The following is an 18,458-nucleotide window of genomic DNA, read 5'->3' as shown; positions in this document are numbered from 1 at the left end:
CACGGTGACACTTTCCACAGGATCACTTTACAGTAACACACAAAATGGCTCCGCACTGTGATCCCAAAACTTCATCCCCCTTATCCTTTGGAAACACCCAGAAGTGGAGGGGGAGGTGTGACATCACACACAAGGGCAGATTACGCCCACTTTTACTGCAGTTGTAATCCAGGCTAGTTGTGTGTAGTTGTGGATTTCAGCAGCTGATCCCTCTAGTGTTTAAAGGCCCCGTCACACACAGAGATAAATCTTTGGCAGATCTGTGGTTGCAGTGAAATCATGGACATATTGTTCCATTTGTACACAGCCACAAACCTGGCACTGATTGTCCACACTGTCACTGCAACCACAGATCTGCCGCAGATTTATCTCTGTGTGTGACAGGGCCTTTAGAGTGGAAAATGTTGAACTTTAAAAAAAATTTTTCGTATTTTGTTCAATTAAAAAAAATTATAATAGTTTAACAAAACATTAACAAATTTATACTTTTCACTTTTTCAGTTATTGAAAAATATATATATTTTTTATGGCACCTTCCCTTTAAGGATCTGGCTGTACTGGACCTCTGTTCTTGTACTGCTTTAACCCCTTCAGCCCCGGGGCACTTTCAGTTTTTGCGTTTTTGTTTTTTTGCTCCCCTTCCGAGAGCCGTAACATTTTTATTTTTCCGTCAATCTTGCCATATGAGGGCTTGTTTTTTGCGGGGCAAGTTGTTCTTTTAAATGAAACCATAAGTTTTACCATATGGTGTACTGGAAAACAGCAAACAAATTCCAAATGCGGAAAAATTGCAAAAAAAATGTGTGATGGCACAATAGTTTTTGGGATGTTTTATTCACGGTGTTCACTATATGGTAAAACTGATGTGTGGGTATGATGCCTGAGGTCGGTGCGAGTTTGTAGACACCAAACATGTATAGGTTTACTTGTATCTAAGGGGTTAAAAAAAAAATCACAAGTTTGTCCAATAAAAGTAGCGCACGTTTTGCGCCATTTTCCAAAACACGTAGCGTTATTTTTTGGGATCTATGGCTCAGTGACAGCTTATTTTTTGCGTCTCGAGCTGACATTTCTAATGGTACCATTTTTGCGCAGATGCTACATTTTGATCGCCTGTTATTGCATTTTGCGTAAAACTTGCAGCGACCAAAAAACGTAAATTTTGGCGTTTGGAATTTTTTTTGCCACTACGCCGTTTACCAATCAGATTAATTTATTTTATATTTTGATAGATCGGGCATTTCTGAACGCGGTGATACCAAATGTGTATATTTATTTATTTTTTAACCCTTTAATTTTCAATGGGGGGAAAGGGGGGTGATTTGAACTTTTAGGTTTTTTGTTTTTTTTATTTTTTAAAACTTTTTTTTTACTTTTTTTTTTATTTTACTTGTCCCCCTAGGGGGCTATAGCGATCAGCAATCCGATCGCTGTTATCTATCTGCTGATCACAGCTATACAGCTGTAAACAGCAGATACAGTCACTTTCTGTTTCCCTCAGCTCCGTGCCGAGGGAAAACGAAAGTGAAGCATCATAGCTGCAGGTGTCATCACATGACCCTGTACTACGATGGCAACCATCGATAGTCACGTGATCACTCACGTGACTTCCGGTGGGGGCGGCGGTAAGTAAAAAAACATGGCCGTGCGCATATAGATCTTGCTGCCAGACTTTGGCAGCCAGATTTAAGGGGTTAATGGCCGCGGGTGGAAGCGATTCCACCCGCGGCTAGCAGGCAAACATGTCAGCTGTTAAAAACAGCTGATGTGTGCCGACCGCCGCCTGCCCGCGGCAGGGGGCGGGGCTTAACGGGACACGCTCCATGACTCATATCCGTCCAAGGTCGTGAAGGGGTTAAATACAGTCTTTATGGGCTGTGAAACACAATACAAAAAGTTTCTCTCATTTACCTAGATCCATGCTGGTCCTGAGAAAACTCCATAATATGACCGGCTATTTCTCTTAGCTGTAGGTTGGGATAGCGGTTGTTCCGGAAGTCTTCTAGCAACCTGCTTCTACCTGATGGCATCACATCAGACATGCCATAGCGGAGTCGGGAAGATGGAAAGAGTGTGCTGCTGGGGCTAAACAAACTCGATGCACTGCTTGCACTGCGGTACTTTGCCTCTGCTCCTGGTGCAGCAGATATATAGCGGCCACTACCATTAGTCAGGCCTCCTTTAAAAACAAGAAATATTACTTTGTAAGGAACTTGAGAAATTGGTGGAATTATGTTAAGGCCAGATTTAGCTTACTGGACCAACATGAGAACATTAGCAATAACATTACCAAGGTCAAACATTAAGACATGATGGCTCAATATGTAAGTGTGCCCTATTTACTAAACAAAAATGCTCTTTACGAAAAAGCCTTAAAGATGTAGAAAGATGGCGGGGGTGAGGAATCACTTTCATACATAATGCTAAAGAAGATGTGTAGTATGGAGCCTTAGAATAGCAAGTGCTACATGTTTATAGGAAAGGAAAAAAAAACAAAAAAACACGCATGTATCCCCTTCCCCATAGCTGAAAGTCCATTATTTACATGGACCAACCGACAATAAGTAAACTTTTACCGATCGTTGTTCATTTAAGTGGCATGCCAAATTAAACGGTGTGCACTGAACAATCTATTCTAGATCGCTCAATAGGTCTCCAAAGTGCAAACTCTGTTTAGACAAAAATATGCACTGTCAAGAACAATTATCTTGCAGTGTAAATGCAGCTTAAAGGCACCTTATTCATCCAATAAGTCTGTTGCTTTTCGAGAAGTCCCTGATTAGAGTGGCATGAGAAAGCATTCTATTTGGTGGACAGCTAATCTGCATACATCCAGCTACAAATGGAAGGCACTCTCCACTGAACTACTGAAAACACTTTTTTTTTACAACCGATTGCTGCCAAGACATTAAAAAAAAAACAAAAAAAAAAAAACTAAAGTCCTCAGGCACAGACAACTCTTCACGGCCATATTGGGCACATATCAACCACATTCAATGCAAGGCAGCTGCTTCTCTGTGCAGTGGCTACTTCTATGGGAAAGCTGGTCCTATGAGAGTAAAAGAAAAATAAAACTATTCTGATTGGTCACATTTATTCTCTGTTTTTAAAACAAAAAAAAAAAAATGTGGTTCTATAGAGTTGAAACACCTAAAATGTTTTAATATTAAAGGGAATCAATCACCAGGATTTTCGTATATAAGCTAAAGCCAGTGCTATACTGGCACTATCAGGCTGAGCTCGGATGTGTAGGTTTTCAAATGCAAGAAAATGAAGTTTATAAAATCTTAAGCTACTTGATTGGCATTTGCAACAGAGCAAATAACTGGGTTGGTATTCATATGGATTCCCATCCCCTCTGCCTGTTTCTCCCTCTCTCCGTGTTCTGCATGCTTATTTTACTATTCATTAAGATGGCGTCAAAGTGGGCGCCTGCGCACAACTCTTATCTCCGGCGCCATCTTTGTGAAGAACGTGTTATCCCCTGCTATTCTATTCTTCCAGTTGAGAGGCCAGCGCATGCAAAAAAGGAGGAACAATCAGACATCTGCACCGGATCACACGGCACGGGTTCAGGTGAGGTAAGTTCACGAGGGACTCACCTAATGCTGTGACGTCAGTGCCGCTGTGCTGGCACGGTGTCCTGGAAGGCTGCTCTGCTGACACCGTGTCCTCTTCTGCAGCTAATCGTGTCCTCCGTTCAGCTACTCTCCACTTCTATTGTGACCGCGTGCGCTCCCGCGGGTCACAACAAGAGCAAAAGATGTGAGAGCGCATGTGTCACCCTCTCAGCCAGAAGAATAGAAAAGCAGGGGACAACACGTTCTTCACAAAGATGATGCCGGAGATAGGCGCTATGCGCAGGTGCCAACTCCAACGCCATCTTAGTGAATAGTAAAATTATGATAGAGAACAGAGAGCGGGAGGAACAACAGACAGGAATCGATATGAATACCCACCCAGTTATCTGCTCCGTTGCAAATGCCAATCAAGCAGCTGCAGTTTTATAAACTTTACTTTCTTGGATTTGAAAACCTAAACATCCGAGCTGACCACTAATGGTAAGGAGAGAATCAGCCTGATAGTGCCAGTATAGCACTGGCTTTAGCTTATATACGAAAATCCTGGTGATTGGTTCCCTCTAAAAAGGAATTCCAAGCTTTCAAGCCCCGCCACCATATGACTTTTTAACATATAAAGACACACCATACCTGGCAGAGGCTGGTTGTAATAGTTGCTCTGTTTAACCAATCTAATTCCACTGCTGATCATTGAGAGAGCCATTTAAATAAGTGGGTTGTTGGTGCACACATGCATCAGAACCCCATGGAGCTGATGTGTTAATACGGCAGATAGAGAATTGCTGAAGGACCCCTTTTGCTGCCTTGTTTCTCACAGTAGATCAATAATCTCACTTTATATTGCAGTACATAGTATAAGCTATCAAATTATCACATTCATATCCCAAGAAAACTAATAATTTTTTTTTTTATGCATACTAAACAGTATTAATATTTCAGCTTTGCAGCAACTTTATTTTCATAACCTAAACCAAATTTGGGAGGATTTCAGCTTTCAAAAGAGTGATTTATGAAACCAATGGATGAATTTCAAGTCAGGTTATAAGCGTATATTTACATTACATGGATAAGAGACAGAACTTTTGTCAGGGACTGTACATACTGTAATGTTTTGGAGAATTCCCTTCTATTATAATAGTATACATTTATATAATCAAAACGTAATCAGTTTTACAGTAAACAGCCAATTTAAGGATTTCTTACCAAGATTGAGGCTGGAAGACGACCCATGAGATGATAAGGATGGTGGCGGTGTCTGGGAATGGCTGGGCCCCTGGCTGGCAAGGGGCATACCTACAGGACCAGGAGAAGAGGAAAACCCAAGACCATTGTAGAAACTATGGCCAATTGGATTCAAGCTCGTAGAAGTCCTTTTGTATAGATCAGTGCTGCCAGTAAGAGAATCACGGCGCGATCCACTGCCGGTGTTAGAATTGGCAACTAGTGTAAGAAAAAAAACATGGCAGGCATTTAGTTTAATCTGTAGTAATTGTGTCAGAACCATTTTCATCTTGTAAGTGCAGCACTTACCCGCTGTCCCAAAGCCACCAAGAGCTGAACTAAGCGTTGCACCTAGTGATCCACTACTACCAAACCCCAACGAACTGTTTGCCGGTTGACCTGAACTCTGCGAAAACAAGGAGCTGCTTTGGGAATTACTGGTCAGGGAGTTGTTGCCATAAAAAGAGCTCGATGCCATGTTCTGGTTGCCCTGCGGCTGCGGCTGTCCCTGAGGTTGCTGGGAATTCAACTGGCGAAAAGGTCCATTAGTAGTGCCACCTGGTCCATTGGCAGTGGCAGCTGCTGCTGCAACAGCTAGAATCACCAAACAAAAAAAAAACAAAACATTAACTCTATATACAAATATACCCCAACGGCCTTCCAGCTTCTATACTTGCCACAGAATTATCTTAACTGTAGTACATAATATCTACATAGATATAGTAACCAGCATTGCTTTACAGATGTAACATTACTGATGCAACCTCGGGGTTCAGACTATTGCTGGTATAAATAGAAACCTGGAATATACATTGAGCTGCAAGCCTCTTTCATTTTGTATACTTGCAAGATTTGAGGATTACCTGCTTGAGCTGCTGATGGACTGATGATAACCGGTGCCGGAGCTACCAACCTAACAGGACCCCCAAGTCCATTTCTGGCCCCAGTGTTTACAACGAGTGCCCCTGTTTGGTCATAGTATGCAGCAGGAGCAAGTACTGGGTACCCTACAAAGACAAGCAACAGTCACAAAGAGCCATATTTAATGAAAGAAGCACATCTTTAAAAATGTAAAAACATGACAATTGTTTACAGGTTCATGTCGAATTCAAAGTATATGAATAGAAGACAAGAGGTTGCCCATAGATTAGATTATAATCATCCCAAAAGCCTATAAATGTGCACATCTATAGAAAAATAATCACAGCAGAGGATACAAGTATATAAACCAACGTATAACCCACCTGGCATGCCTGCAGCCAGCCCCTGCCCAAATGCAAGTGCAGAGTTTACTGCGGCTGCTGCTACCAGCTGATCATTTTGTTGTCCCTGTTGGTTCTGATTAGGGGTTAGAGGTCGCTGATTCCCTCCAGGACGAAGTACCTAAAAGTGTGCAGAATATGTAGGTCAAAAGTTGGTATTGTTACTATTGGACAAAAAAAATTGCATACTTTTTTTTTTTTTCTTTTACATTTAATGGGACTTTAAAAAGTATATTTCCAGTTAGGACTGCAACCAGGTACAAGGAGACGCAAGCAGCGCAGTATTACCCATACACACTCCTCCCTCCACTGACACATTGGAGCATACTCATCAGGCTGAGTGCACCAGAATTCACACAATTTTCAGAGAGAAAACAAAGCACAACGGTCTTGCACCATATTTACGATATTTTTAGGCCTCATTCAGACAGCTGTGTTTTTATATGTAGGGAAAACACGGCTGTTAGAGCGTCCTCAGTTTTATCAGTGAGTTACTTTTTATCACCAATTATTTTTCCTGTGTGCAAAATTAACCTATAGCCTTGTATGTGTGATTTTCAGACATAACGGCAATAAAAACAAAACAAAATACTGTCTGCAAAAAAAAAAAAAAAAAAAAAAAAAACACACGTGAAGAGCCCTCTACACTTTAATGGTATGTGTTTTAGCCATGAAAATCATGTGTGCAAAATGGAGAACTAAAGGAAGGCTTCGTTTTTTCCAACTTGACCAACAAGACCGCATGGCTTAGCTGAAAAGGGACATCATTTATTTCAAAAAGTGGTGGAAACTGACGTGTTGCGCCAAGCTTCAAAAATATGCACAAAAATCATGGTGCGTATTTTGGAACAGAGTACGCCAGCTAATAAATTTAAAGTTAGACAGAGTTAGCAAACAACAAGACTATGGCTCATTGTAAGGCTGCATCTTAACCACTAAGAGGCAGGTAGTAGCTATCTACCTGCGTGTTGTGGCCGGCACCATTCTTTGCTGGCATAGAGCCTTCACAGATGATTCAGCTGCTTACGCTGACGTTGCGTCAGAGTAGCGACTTCTTTTTGGCTCCAATTTACCACATGTAAATTAAAAGCCGGCTCCCCACTGCCCATCAGTAGGACGTCGGCTGTCCAACCCAGTCTACAGATCGGAGCAGATGAGAAGCTGTCGCTGCGCTGATGAAGCCACTGTATTGCCTGCAGGACGGGTTTGGGACCACTCTGCCGGCAAAAAACAGCATCGGGTACAACAGGCAGGTAGATAGCAACTACTTGCCTGTTAATGCTTAGGCACTTTTATATACTTTTTAAAATTACACTAAGATTTAGAATATTAATAAAATATGCCCAAATGGTCACATGTTCAAGAGTGTCAGGATTTAAATGCAGATTTTGCTCCTCAATTATGTGCAGAAAGCCATGGATTCGCCCCATTGAATCAAAATATAACTTTTGCACCCCCTGGCACAGCCATGGAAAACATTTTTCATTAGTGCCTCTTCTGCCACCTACTCTTTAAACTATTAGCGAATAAACAAGAGAACATGACCTAAAAACGAATAGAAAAAAATCAAAGGCTCCTTAAACAGGATGACAAAAAAACAAAAGGACTGATAGGTATCACAACTACCACTGAGAGCTTTTAGTGGCTAACGAAAATGAAAAAAAAAAAAATGATGTTACAGAGCAAGCTTTCAATACTTCTCAGGTCTCTTCATTAGGCATGGTATAACAATATCTGAAGAAACAAATATATACATAATCAGAGCAGAGGGATGGCATAATAAAAGGACATTTAAATAAACTGAGCTTAGAGAGAGAATCCTTATTATCTAAGATCAGTGGTGTGAAAGTATTATTGTCCCAATATCCATGAAATACCAGAGACCTGGTGCTGTCAGTCTCTGGAGCAGACTCCTCAGATCTTGTAGTGCGTCATAAATCCTCCTGACAGATTTAGTTGTGTGGCCAGAATCAAAGGTTGTAATGAATTTGTATTCCCAGACCCTTCAGATACTTTGTTATACCATGCCTGATGAAGGGACCTGAGAAGTCTGGAAAGCTTGCTCTGTAACATCATTTATTTTAAGAACAAGATTATAATTTTGCTTCTCCCACAGAGCAATCAAATTTTTCTTTAACTGGCTAATACGGTACTAAAACTTTTTTTTCTTTAAACAAGCAAAACACATACTTGCTGCTGGCCTTGCTGATTTTGTGGGTTATTTTGTTGGGATGCAGAGTTATTCGCTGCTGCTGCAGCCGCCGCCTGCTGCTGGAAGATGTTTGCAGGATACACTCCCCATGGGGTGACCCCGTAATATTGGTGAGGAACCACAGCAGGGCCTGTAGAATATAATGCATCCTATTTAAACACAATTGTCAGTGCAATTTTGTGTTCAGTATGAAAACAAAAAGAATGGAATAACTGAGAATATAAAAAAAAGATATAATTAACCCCTTAGCGACCCATGAAGTACTGGGTACGTCATGGATCGTGTGAGGTTAATCCCTGCCCCCTGCCGTGGGCAGGCCACGGCAATCCGCACACATATCTGATTTCAACAGCTGACGCGTGCTTTCTAGTCGCCAGTAGAATCGCGTTCCACCCGCGACTATTAACCCCTTACATCTCGCTGCCAAAATCTGACAGCGAGATATATATGCGCGCTGCCTATATGATTACTTACCCCGCTCCCAACGGGAGTCACATGACGTGATCATGTGACGTCCGGTGGTTGCCATGGTAGCACAGGGTCATGTGATGACGCCTGTAGCTAACATGAGTCACTTTCTCTCAATGCCGGAATAGTGCCGGCATTGAAAGTAAAGCAGCATATATGCAAATCTCAGCTCTGTAGCTGTGATCTGGAGATATCAAAGAGCGATCAGGCCGCTAATCCATATAGCCCCCTAAGGAACTTAAATAAAAAAAAAAAAAAAAAAACTAAAAAAGTTCAAATCACTCCCCTTTCGCCCCATTGAAAATTAAAGGTTTACACAAATAAAAATACACATACTTGGTATCGCCGCGTTCAAAAATGCCCGATCAAAATATAAAGTCAATAAATCTGATCGGTAAACAGTGTAGTGGCAAAAAAAATTCCACACGCCAAAATTAAGTTTTTTGGTCGCCGCAAATTTTGTGCAAAATGCAATAACAGGCGATCAAAAGGTAGCATTTGCGCAAAGAAGGGAATTTTGTTTACTTACCGTAAATTCCTTTTCTTCTAGCTTTTATTGGGAGACCCAGACAATTGGGTGTATAGCTACTGCCTCCGGAGGCCACACAAAGCATTACACTTTAAAAAGTGTAACCCCTCCCCTCTGCCTATACACCCCCCCGTGCATCACGGGCCCATCAGTTTTGGTGCCAAAGCAGGAAGGAGGAAAACTTATAAATTGGTCTAAGGTAAATTCAATCCGAAGGATGTTCGGAGAACTGAAACCATGAACCAAAAGAACAATTCAACATGAACAACATGTGTACACAAAAGAACAAACAGCCCGAAGGGAACAGGGGCGGGTGCTGGGTCTCCCAATAGGAGCTAGAAGAAAAGGAATAAACGGTAAGTAAACAAAAATCCCTTCTTCTTTGTCGCTCCATTGGGAGACCCAGACAATTGGGACGTCCAAAAGCAGTCCCTGGGTGGGTAAAATAATACCTCGATAAAAAGAGCCGTAAAACGGCCTCCTCTTACAGGTGGGCAACCGCCGCCTGAAGGACTCGCCTACCTAGGCTGGCATCTGCCGAAGCATAGGCATGCACCCGATAGTGTTTCGTGAAGGTGTGCAGACTCGACCAGGTAGCCGCCTGACACACCTGCTGAGCCGTAGCCTGGTGCCGCAATGCCCAGGACGCACCTACGGCTCTGGTAGAATGGGCTTTCAGCCCTGAAGGAATCGGAAGCCCAGAAGAACGATAGGCTTCAAAAATCGGTTCCTTGATCCACCAAGCCAAGGTAGACTTGGAAGCCTGCGACCCCTTACGCTGGCCAGCGACAAGGACAAAGAGCGCATCAGAGCGGCGCAGGGGCGCCGTGCGAGACACGTAGATCCGGAGTGCTCTCACTAGATCTAACAAATGCAAATCCTTTTCACATTGGTGAACTGGATGAGGGCAAAATGAAGGCAAGGAAATATCCTGATTGAGATGAAAAGTGGACACCACCTTAGGGAGAAAGTCCGGGACCGGACGCAGAACCACCTTATCCTGGTGAAAAACCAGGAAAGGGCCTTCGCATGACAGCGCTGCAAGCTCTGACACTCTACGGAGTGAAGTAACCGCCACTAGAAATGCCACCTTCTGCGAAAGACGTGATAGAGAGACATCCCGCAGCGGCTCAAAAGGTGGTTTTTGAAGAGCCCGTAGAACCATGTTGAGATCCCAGGGTTCCAGCGGACGCTTGTAAGGTGGGACTATGTGGCAAACTCCCTGCAGGAACGTGCGTACCTGCGGAAGCCTGGCTAGACGCTTTTGAAAAAACACGGAAAGCGCCGAGACTTGACCTTTGAGAGAGCAGAGAGACAAACCCTTGTCCAATCCCGATTGAAGGAAGGAAAGAAACCTGGGTAAGGCAAACGGCCAGGGGATAAACCCCCTCTCAGAGCACCAGGCTAAGAAGATCCTCCATGTTCTGTGATAGATCTTGGCTGACGTTGGCTTCCTGGCCTGTCTCATAGTGGCAATGACATCATGAGACAACCCTGAGGACGCTAAGAGCCAGGACTCAATGGCCACACAGTCAGGTTGAGGGCCGCAGAATTCAGATGGAAAAATGGCCCTTGAGATAGCAAGTCTGGTCGGTCTGGGAGCGCCCACGGTTGCCCCACCGTGAGATGCCACAGATCCGGGTACCACGACCGCCTCGGCCAATCTGGAGCGACGAGGATGGCGCGGCGGCAGTCGGACCTGATCTTGCGCAACACTCTGGGCAGCATTGCCAGAGGAGGAAATACATAAGGCAGTTGAAACTGCGACCAATCCTGAACTAAGGCGTCCGCCGCCAGAGCTCTGTGGTCCTGAGACCGTGCCATGAATGCCGGGACCTTGTTGTTGTGCCGAGACGCCATGAGATCGACGTCCGGCGTTCCCCAGCGGCAACAGATCTCTTGAAACACGTCCGGGTGGAGAGACCATTCCCCCGCGTCCATGCCCTGGCGACTGAGGAAGTCTGCTTCCCAGTTTTCTACGCCCGGAATGTGAACCGCGGAGATGGTGGAGGCTGTGGCCTCCGCCCACAGCATAATCCGCCGGACTTCTTGGAAGGCTTGACGACTGCGAGTGCCGCCCTGGTGGTTGATGTACGCAACCGCCGTGGCGTTGTCCGACTGTATGCGGATCTGCCTGCTCTCCAGCCACCGATGGAATGCCTTGAGGGCTAGATACACTGCCCTTATCTCCAGAACATTGATCTGAAGGGAAGACTCTGTCGGAGTCCAGGTTCCCTGAGCCTTGTGGTGGAGAAAAACCGCTCCCCATCCTGACAGGCTCGCGTCCGTCGTGACCACAGCCCAGGATGGGGGCAGAAAGGATTTTCCTTTCGACAGAGAAGTGGGGAGAAGCCACCACTGAAGAGAGGTCTTGGCTTCCAGAGACAGAGAGACGTTCCTGTCCAAGGACGTCGGCCTCTTGTCCCATTTGCGGAGAATGTCCCATTGGAGTGGACGCAGATGAAATTGCGCAAATGGAACTGCCTCCATTGCTGCCACCATCTTCCCCAGGAAGTGCATGAGGCGCCTCAAGGGGTGCGACTGTCCCTGAAGAAGGGATCGCACCCCTGTCTGCAGCGACCGCTGTTTGTCCAGCGGCAGCTTGACCATCGCTGAGAGAGTATGAAACTCCATTCCGAGGTACGTCAGTGACTGGGTCGGAGACAATTTTGACTTTGGAAAATTGATGATCCACCCGAACCTCTGGAGAGTCTCCAGAGCAACGGTCAGACTGTGTTGACAAGCCACCCGTGAGGGTGCCTTGACTAGGAGATCGTCTAGGTAAGGGATCACCGAGTGGCCCTGAGAGAGTGAAGGATCGCTACGACGGATGCCATGACCTTGGTGAAGACCCGTGGGGCTGTCGCCAGGCCGAAAGGCAGTGCCACAAACTGAAGGTGTTCGTCCCCGATGGCGAAACGCAGGAAGCGTTGATGCTCTTGAGCGATCGGCACATGGAGATAGGCATCTTTGATGTCGATTGATGCTAGGAAGTCTCCTTGGGACATCGAAGCGATGACAGATCGGAGGGATTCCATGCGAAACCTCCTGGTTGTCACATGTCTGTTGAGCAATTTTAGGTCCAAAACGGGACGGAATGAGCCGTCCTTTTTTGGCACCACGAACAGATTGGAGTAAAAACCGCGACCGCGTTCCTGAAGTGGAATGGGGATCACCACTCCTTCTGTTTTCAGAGTGTCCACCGCCTGAAAAAACGCAACGGTCCGCTCGGGGGGCGGAGATGTTCTGAAAAAACGAGTCGGAGGACGAGAGCCGAACTCTATCCTGTAACCGTGAGACAGAATGTCCCTCACCCATCGGTCTTGGACATGTGGCCACCAGGCGTCGCAAAAGCGGGAGAACCTGCCACCGACCGAGGATGCGGTTTGGGGCGGCCGAAAGTCATGAGGAGGCCGCCTTGGAGACGGTGCCTCCAGCGGTCTTTGGCGGACGTGACTTAGACCGCCATGCAGAAGAGTTCCTCTGGCTCTTCTGTGGTCTGTTGGACGAGGAGGGTTGGGATCTGGCTGAGGGCCGAAAGGACCGAAACCTCGCTTGAACTTTCCGTTGCTGAGGTCGGTTTGGTTTGGGTTGGGGTAAGGACAAGTCCTTTCCCTTGGATTGCTTAATAATTTCATCCAATCGCTCGCCAAACAGTCGGTCGCCAGAAAAAGGCAAACCGGTCAAGAACTTTTTGGAAGCAGAGTCTGCCTTCCATTCGCGTAGCCACATGGCCCTGCGGACTGCCACAGAATTGGCTGATGCAACCCCTGTACGGCTAGCCGAGTCCAGGACAGCATTCATGGCCTGAGAAGTCAAAGACGTTACTTGTGGCGCAGCGGTACGGGTGACCGCATTAATCTCAGACAGACAAGCTGAGATAGCCTGGAGTGCCCACACTGCTGCAAAGGCTGGGGCAAAAGATGCGCCTATGGCTTCATAGATGCATTTCAGTAGGAGCTCTATCTGCCTGTCCGTGGCATCCTTGAGCGATGCACCGTCAGCCACTGCTACTACGGATCTAGCCGCCAGTCTAGAGACTGGAGGATCCACCTTGGGACACTGAGACCAACCCTTAACCACGTCAGCGGGGAAGGGGTAACGTGTGTCATTAAGGCGTTTAGTAAAGCGCTTGTCCGGGAAAGCCCTGTGCTTCTGGACAGCATCTCTAAAGTTAGAGTGATCGAAGAAAGCACTCCGTGTACGTTTAGGAAACCTAAACTGGTGTTTCTCCTGTTGTGAAGCCGAATCCTCTGTAGGCGGAGTTGGGGGAGACAGATCTAGCACCTGGTTGATGGATGCTATAAGATCATTTACTATGGCGTCCCCTTCAGGTGTATCCAGATTGAGCGCAACGTCAGGATCAGAGTCCTGAGCTGCGACCTCCGCCTCCTCCTCTAGAGAATCCTTAAGCTGAGACCCCGAACTGCGTGAAGAAGTCGGGGAAGATTCTAAGCGAGCCCGCTTAGCTGGTCTGGGACTACGGTCCGTGCCGGAGTCCTGCTCGTAATAACTAGAGGCCACACCAGGAACACGCTTAGTCGCAGACCGAGAGGGACCTGGGGGTGATCCCGCAGTGCCCGGGGCCTGTGTAAGGGCCGGTCTGGACTGCAAAACCTCTAGAAACTTAGCAGACCATTTATCCATAGACCGAGTCATGGAATGAGAAAGCGACTCAGAGAGTTTGTCAGCTAAAACAGCAAACTCTGTCCCTGCCATCTGGACAGGGGGGGCCGGTGGTTCTACCTGGGCCGAGGGACCCCCTAGTGCCTCAGGCTCCGGCTGAGCGAGTGCCACAGGGGCCGAGCATTGCTCACAGTGAGGGTAGGTGGAACCTGCAGGTAACATAGCCGCACAAGAGGTACAGGTAGCAAAATAACCCTGTGCCTTGGCCTCCTTGTGAACGACATGCTGTTGTCTCCCAGGAGCGTGATCACTGAGGGTATATAGCCACAAGTTAACAATACAGCTCAACCGGAAAAGTATACAATATAATGTATCTATATACAGTTCAGCACCCTAGGGGGACCAGCACCGGTATCCGGTGTGGCTTACCAACCGCTCCAGCGGTGTGTGGCCACCAGATTCCCTGCCTCGGGTCTCCCAGAGCTGCAGCAGACGTCCTCCAGCGGCAGACTGTGTTAAAACATGGCTGTCGGCGTTCACAGGGGAGGAGGGAGCCGTGGGCGGACTTACAAAAGTGCGGGAATCTGGTGCCCCATAGGGATTAGTGAGGGGGGAGGAGGACAGCTATGTGTGCTCCAGCCCTCACTGTCGGCGTCAGCCCGACCGTCCCGCCCTTGCCCCTGACTGGCAGGCCTGTGGGCGGGCGTTTAATGTACTAGGCCGCAAAAGCCGGGGACTAAAGTAGAAACCACGGCCGGCCAGCAGGCATGGTCGGCGCGGTAGTCCCGTACAAAAAACCAACACTGCATGCGCTGCAGCATGGAGGCCAAGGTGCTCCATGCACCGTCCCAAAGGGGACACAGAGTACCTGTAGTTGCAGGGCCTTGTCCCTGACGATACTCAGTCTCCTGTCCGGCAGATACCACCAGGGGCTGCGGAGGGAGCCCGGTCCCAGTGCCTGGATGACCGGTTATGGATCCCACTTCACCCAGAGCCCCTAAGGGATGGGGAAGGAAAGCGGCATGTGGGCTCCAGCCTCTGTACCCGCAATGGGTACCTCAACCTTAACAACACCGCCGACTCAGTGGGGTGAGAAGGGAGCATGCCGGGGGCCCTGTAAAGGGCCCTCTTTTCTTCCATCCGAAATAGTCAGCAGCTGCTGCTGACTAAAATGTGGAGCATTGTGTGCATGTGTGCCTCCTTCAACACAAAGCTAAAAAACTGATGGGCCCGTGATGCACGGGGGGTATATAGGCAGAGGGGAGGGGTTACACTTTTTAAAGTGTAATGCTTTGTGTGGCCTCCGGAGGCAGTAGCTATACACCCAATTGTCTGGGTCTCCCAATGGAGCGACAAAGAAAATGGTACCATTAAAAACGTCAGCACGAAAGGCAAAATAAGTCGTCACTGAGCCATAGATCTAGAAAAATGAGAACGCTATAGGTTTTTTGGCCAAACTTGTGAATTTTTTTTAAACCCCTTAGATACACGTAAACCTATTCATGTTTGGTCTCCAAACTCGCACCGACCTGCGGCATCAAAGAGACATCAGTTTTACCATATAGTGAACATGGTGACAAAAATATTCCATAAACTATCTAGAGAACCCACTTTTTTTTTTGCAGTTTTTCCACACTTGAAATTTATTTGCTTTTTTCCAGTACACTATATGGGAAAACTTATGCCTTCATTTAAAATTACAATTTTTCCCGCAAAAAACAAGCCCTAATATAGCAAGATTGACGGAAAAATTAAAAAAAAAAAAAAATACGGCTCAGAAGAAAAAAAAACAAAAAAAAAAAAACACCCGGTGGCTTAAGAGGTTAAACTCGACAGCCTTCATAGATAATAAATACACAACTAAATTTACAGAAAACAGGCATTGACAAGGCAGTCTTACCAAGGGTTGCAGCTGCTGCCAATCCTGCTGCATAAGGATCAGTTCCAGGGGGAGCTGCACTGATGATGTAAGGATTAGGTACAAATGCAGCGGGAGCTAAACCTGCTGAAAACATACCTGTCAGTGAAAGCAAACTTCAGTACATTAGCAGCACAGGAACAAAGTGACTTGTAACCACGCAGTAGAGAACCCAACAAAACAGCATAACTATTGTAAATGTGAAGGCTGCCTTATAAACACTATTTCACAACCAACAGTATCAATAAAAATATATGCTATTTTTGGGACTATAAAACAGTTTAAAAAAAAAAGTGTGCATGTACTGTCTGTGGGGAGCTACCTATGATCAAGGATGATCAAGGGAACCTCTGGCACAGTGTCCGTCCCAATCACTGAGAACCGCTCTCTCCCAACCTCATGCTGATCTTATAGGTGTAGAGCTGAAAGGACCTGCACATCAACCTCTAATCAGGTCAAGGACCTTTCAGGTCATGAGATCAATCAGATGCCTGAAAGAACTTCAAAATGTGTCAATATATATAATGCACTTACACCATCAGGTAAGGTTTAATTAGTAGAAAATAGGTTTTTTATATTTTCTGCAGTCTATACCCAAGGTATGTTTTATAGAAAGGTGCATTCTATAGTCCAAATAATAGTTACAATTACATTTAATGAAACTATGTTACATAATTTTACTCCCCCTGATAGCTCCTTAAAGTCAAATTAGAACAGAAAGGAAAATAATATACCAAGTGGGCACGACAAGCCTTGTACTGAACAGTACATCCATACAAATGACAGATACTGAATTAAGGGTTTATCTACATTTGCATAACGTCTGTCTTTTGGTTTATTAAAAGTTACAGCAATCTGAAAAGCTTCCCCACCCTTACCTATGTGAGGCTGGTGTGCGGCTGCAAGGGCATACTGCTGTTGCTGAGCAGCTGTCAGTTGCTGGACTGCAAGGGCATTCGGTCTTTGGAACAACTAAAGTGACAATTTAATATATAAAATTATCATAGCTGCAAAGTGTAAATTGCTTAGCAGATGTACATAAAGTAAGCATTAGCCTTACCTGCTGCTGTGAGTTGTAGTCAAAGAGGCCAACTGTAGTAGCCCCTGAATCCACTGGAACTTGGTTGCCTTGATAGTCAAATTGAAGTGGTTCCATGCCAACATGCTCCATGGGGTCCAGTTGCACACTCTGGGACTCCATGCCTCCAAAATCTTCCACTGGTTTGGCTCCATTACTGTTTGTCAGTTGGGCAAGTCCTTCAGAACCATTCTGGCTTGACCCAAGAAGGTCTACCTCATTTGCAGAGCTTTGGCAGTTGCCTGGGGTGCGACTGTGAAAGACATGTCACTAAAAATTACACTTCTGATTCTAGATAAACTGGTATGTTACAGGTAGGACCAACAAGTGGAAGTCCCATCCAGATAACTCCCATTCATATGCTCAATTAAGTCAGTACCTTCAGCCTCAGATCATTACAAATGACAGCTTGTTTGTTACAGGGCCTGCCTTTATCCAGGGTTAATATGTCCCCAAAGACAGACTTAAGACAGTTAACCACGGTTTTCACTTCCATGTCAGGAGGTAAGAGGTTCTGCTAAAGTTGCATCAACAGTGCTTTACCAGGTCTTGTGGATACGTCTTAATTTAAAAAGGATGGTTTCTCAAGGCCTACTAATATCTAAAAGGCAGTCATCAACATCTCTCGCTTCCCAATGCAAATGTGAGAGGCGCCAGACAACCTGATTAGTAACTGACATGTCACCCACTTTATAGTTTGCTGAAAAGAAGGGAATTTTGTTTACTTACCGTAAATTCCTTTTCTTCTAGCTCCAATTGGGAGACCCAGACAATTGGGTGTATAGCTATTGCCTCCGGAGGCCACACAAAGTATTACACTTAAAAGTGTAAGGCCCCTCCCCTTCTGGCTATACACCCCCAGTGGGATCACTGGCTCACCAGTTTTAGTGCCAAAGCAAGAAGGAGGAAAGCCAATAACTGGTTTAAAGACCAATTCAATCCGAGGAAACATCGGAGAACTGAACCATACCACATGAACAACATGTGTACCCGAAAAAACAGAAAAACCCCGAGAAAACAGGGCGGGTGCTGGGTCTCCCAATTGGAGCTAGAAGAAAAGGAATTTACGGTAAGTAAACAAAATTCCCTTCTTCTTTTTCGCTCCTAATTGGGAGACCCAGACAATTGGGACGTCCAAAAGCAGTCCCTGGGTGGGTAAAAGAATACCTCGTGATAGGGCCGACAAACAGCCCTTTCCTACAGGTGGGCAATCGCCGCCTGAAGGACTTATCTACCTAGGCTGGCGTCTGCCGAAGCGTAGGTATGCACCTGAAAATGCTTGGTAAAAGTATGCAGACTCAATCAGGTAGGTGCCTGACACACCTGCTGAGCCGTAGCCTGGTGCCGTAATGCCTAGGATGCACCCACGGCTCTGGTAGAATGGGCCTTCAGCCTTGAGAGAACCAGAAGCCCAGTAGAACTGTAGGTTTCAAGAATTGGTTCCTCGATCCCCCGAGCCAGGGTGGATTCAGAAGCTTGCGACTGTTTACGCCGACCAGCGACAAGGACAAAGAGTGCATCCGGGTGGCGCAGGAGCGCCATGCGGGAAGTAGAACCTGAGTG

The 18,458-nt window shown here is 46.0% G+C and overlaps 1 protein-coding gene across 6 annotated transcripts in view; it reads right to left on the bottom strand.

Moving 5' to 3' along the window:
- The window catches only part of PUM1 (pumilio RNA binding family member 1), a 137,256-nt gene that overhangs the window by 52,130 nt on the left and 66,668 nt on the right, over positions 1-18,458 (bottom strand). For 3 of the 6 annotated variants that reach the window (XM_075335960.1, XM_075335957.1, XM_075335961.1), the window contains exons 7-15: positions 16,878-17,148; positions 16,696-16,789; positions 15,800-15,916; positions 8,255-8,406; positions 6,047-6,185; positions 5,666-5,809; positions 5,112-5,396; positions 4,785-5,021; positions 1,912-2,179 (exon numbers count right to left, since the gene is read on the bottom strand). In XM_075335960.1, coding sequence (XP_075192075.1) covers positions 1,912-2,179; positions 4,785-5,021; positions 5,112-5,396; positions 5,666-5,809; positions 6,047-6,185; positions 8,255-8,406; positions 15,800-15,916; positions 16,696-16,789; positions 16,878-17,148 — 1,707 coding nt within the window. The remainder of the gene's footprint in view (positions 1-1,911; positions 2,180-4,784; positions 5,022-5,111; positions 5,397-5,665; positions 5,810-6,046; positions 6,186-8,254; positions 8,407-15,799; positions 15,917-16,695; positions 16,790-16,877; positions 17,149-18,458) is intronic. The other 3 variants (XM_075335959.1, XM_075335962.1, XM_075335958.1) reach the window with 2 other exon arrangements.

Source organism: Anomaloglossus baeobatrachus, chromosome 2 (assembly GCF_048569485.1).
Source record: "Anomaloglossus baeobatrachus isolate aAnoBae1 chromosome 2, aAnoBae1.hap1, whole genome shotgun sequence".
Lineage (NCBI taxonomy): Eukaryota > Metazoa > Chordata > Amphibia > Anura > Aromobatidae > Anomaloglossus > Anomaloglossus baeobatrachus.
The sequence above is the reverse complement of the archived record's forward strand: the minus strand, read 5'-3'. Positions and strand labels throughout refer to the sequence as shown.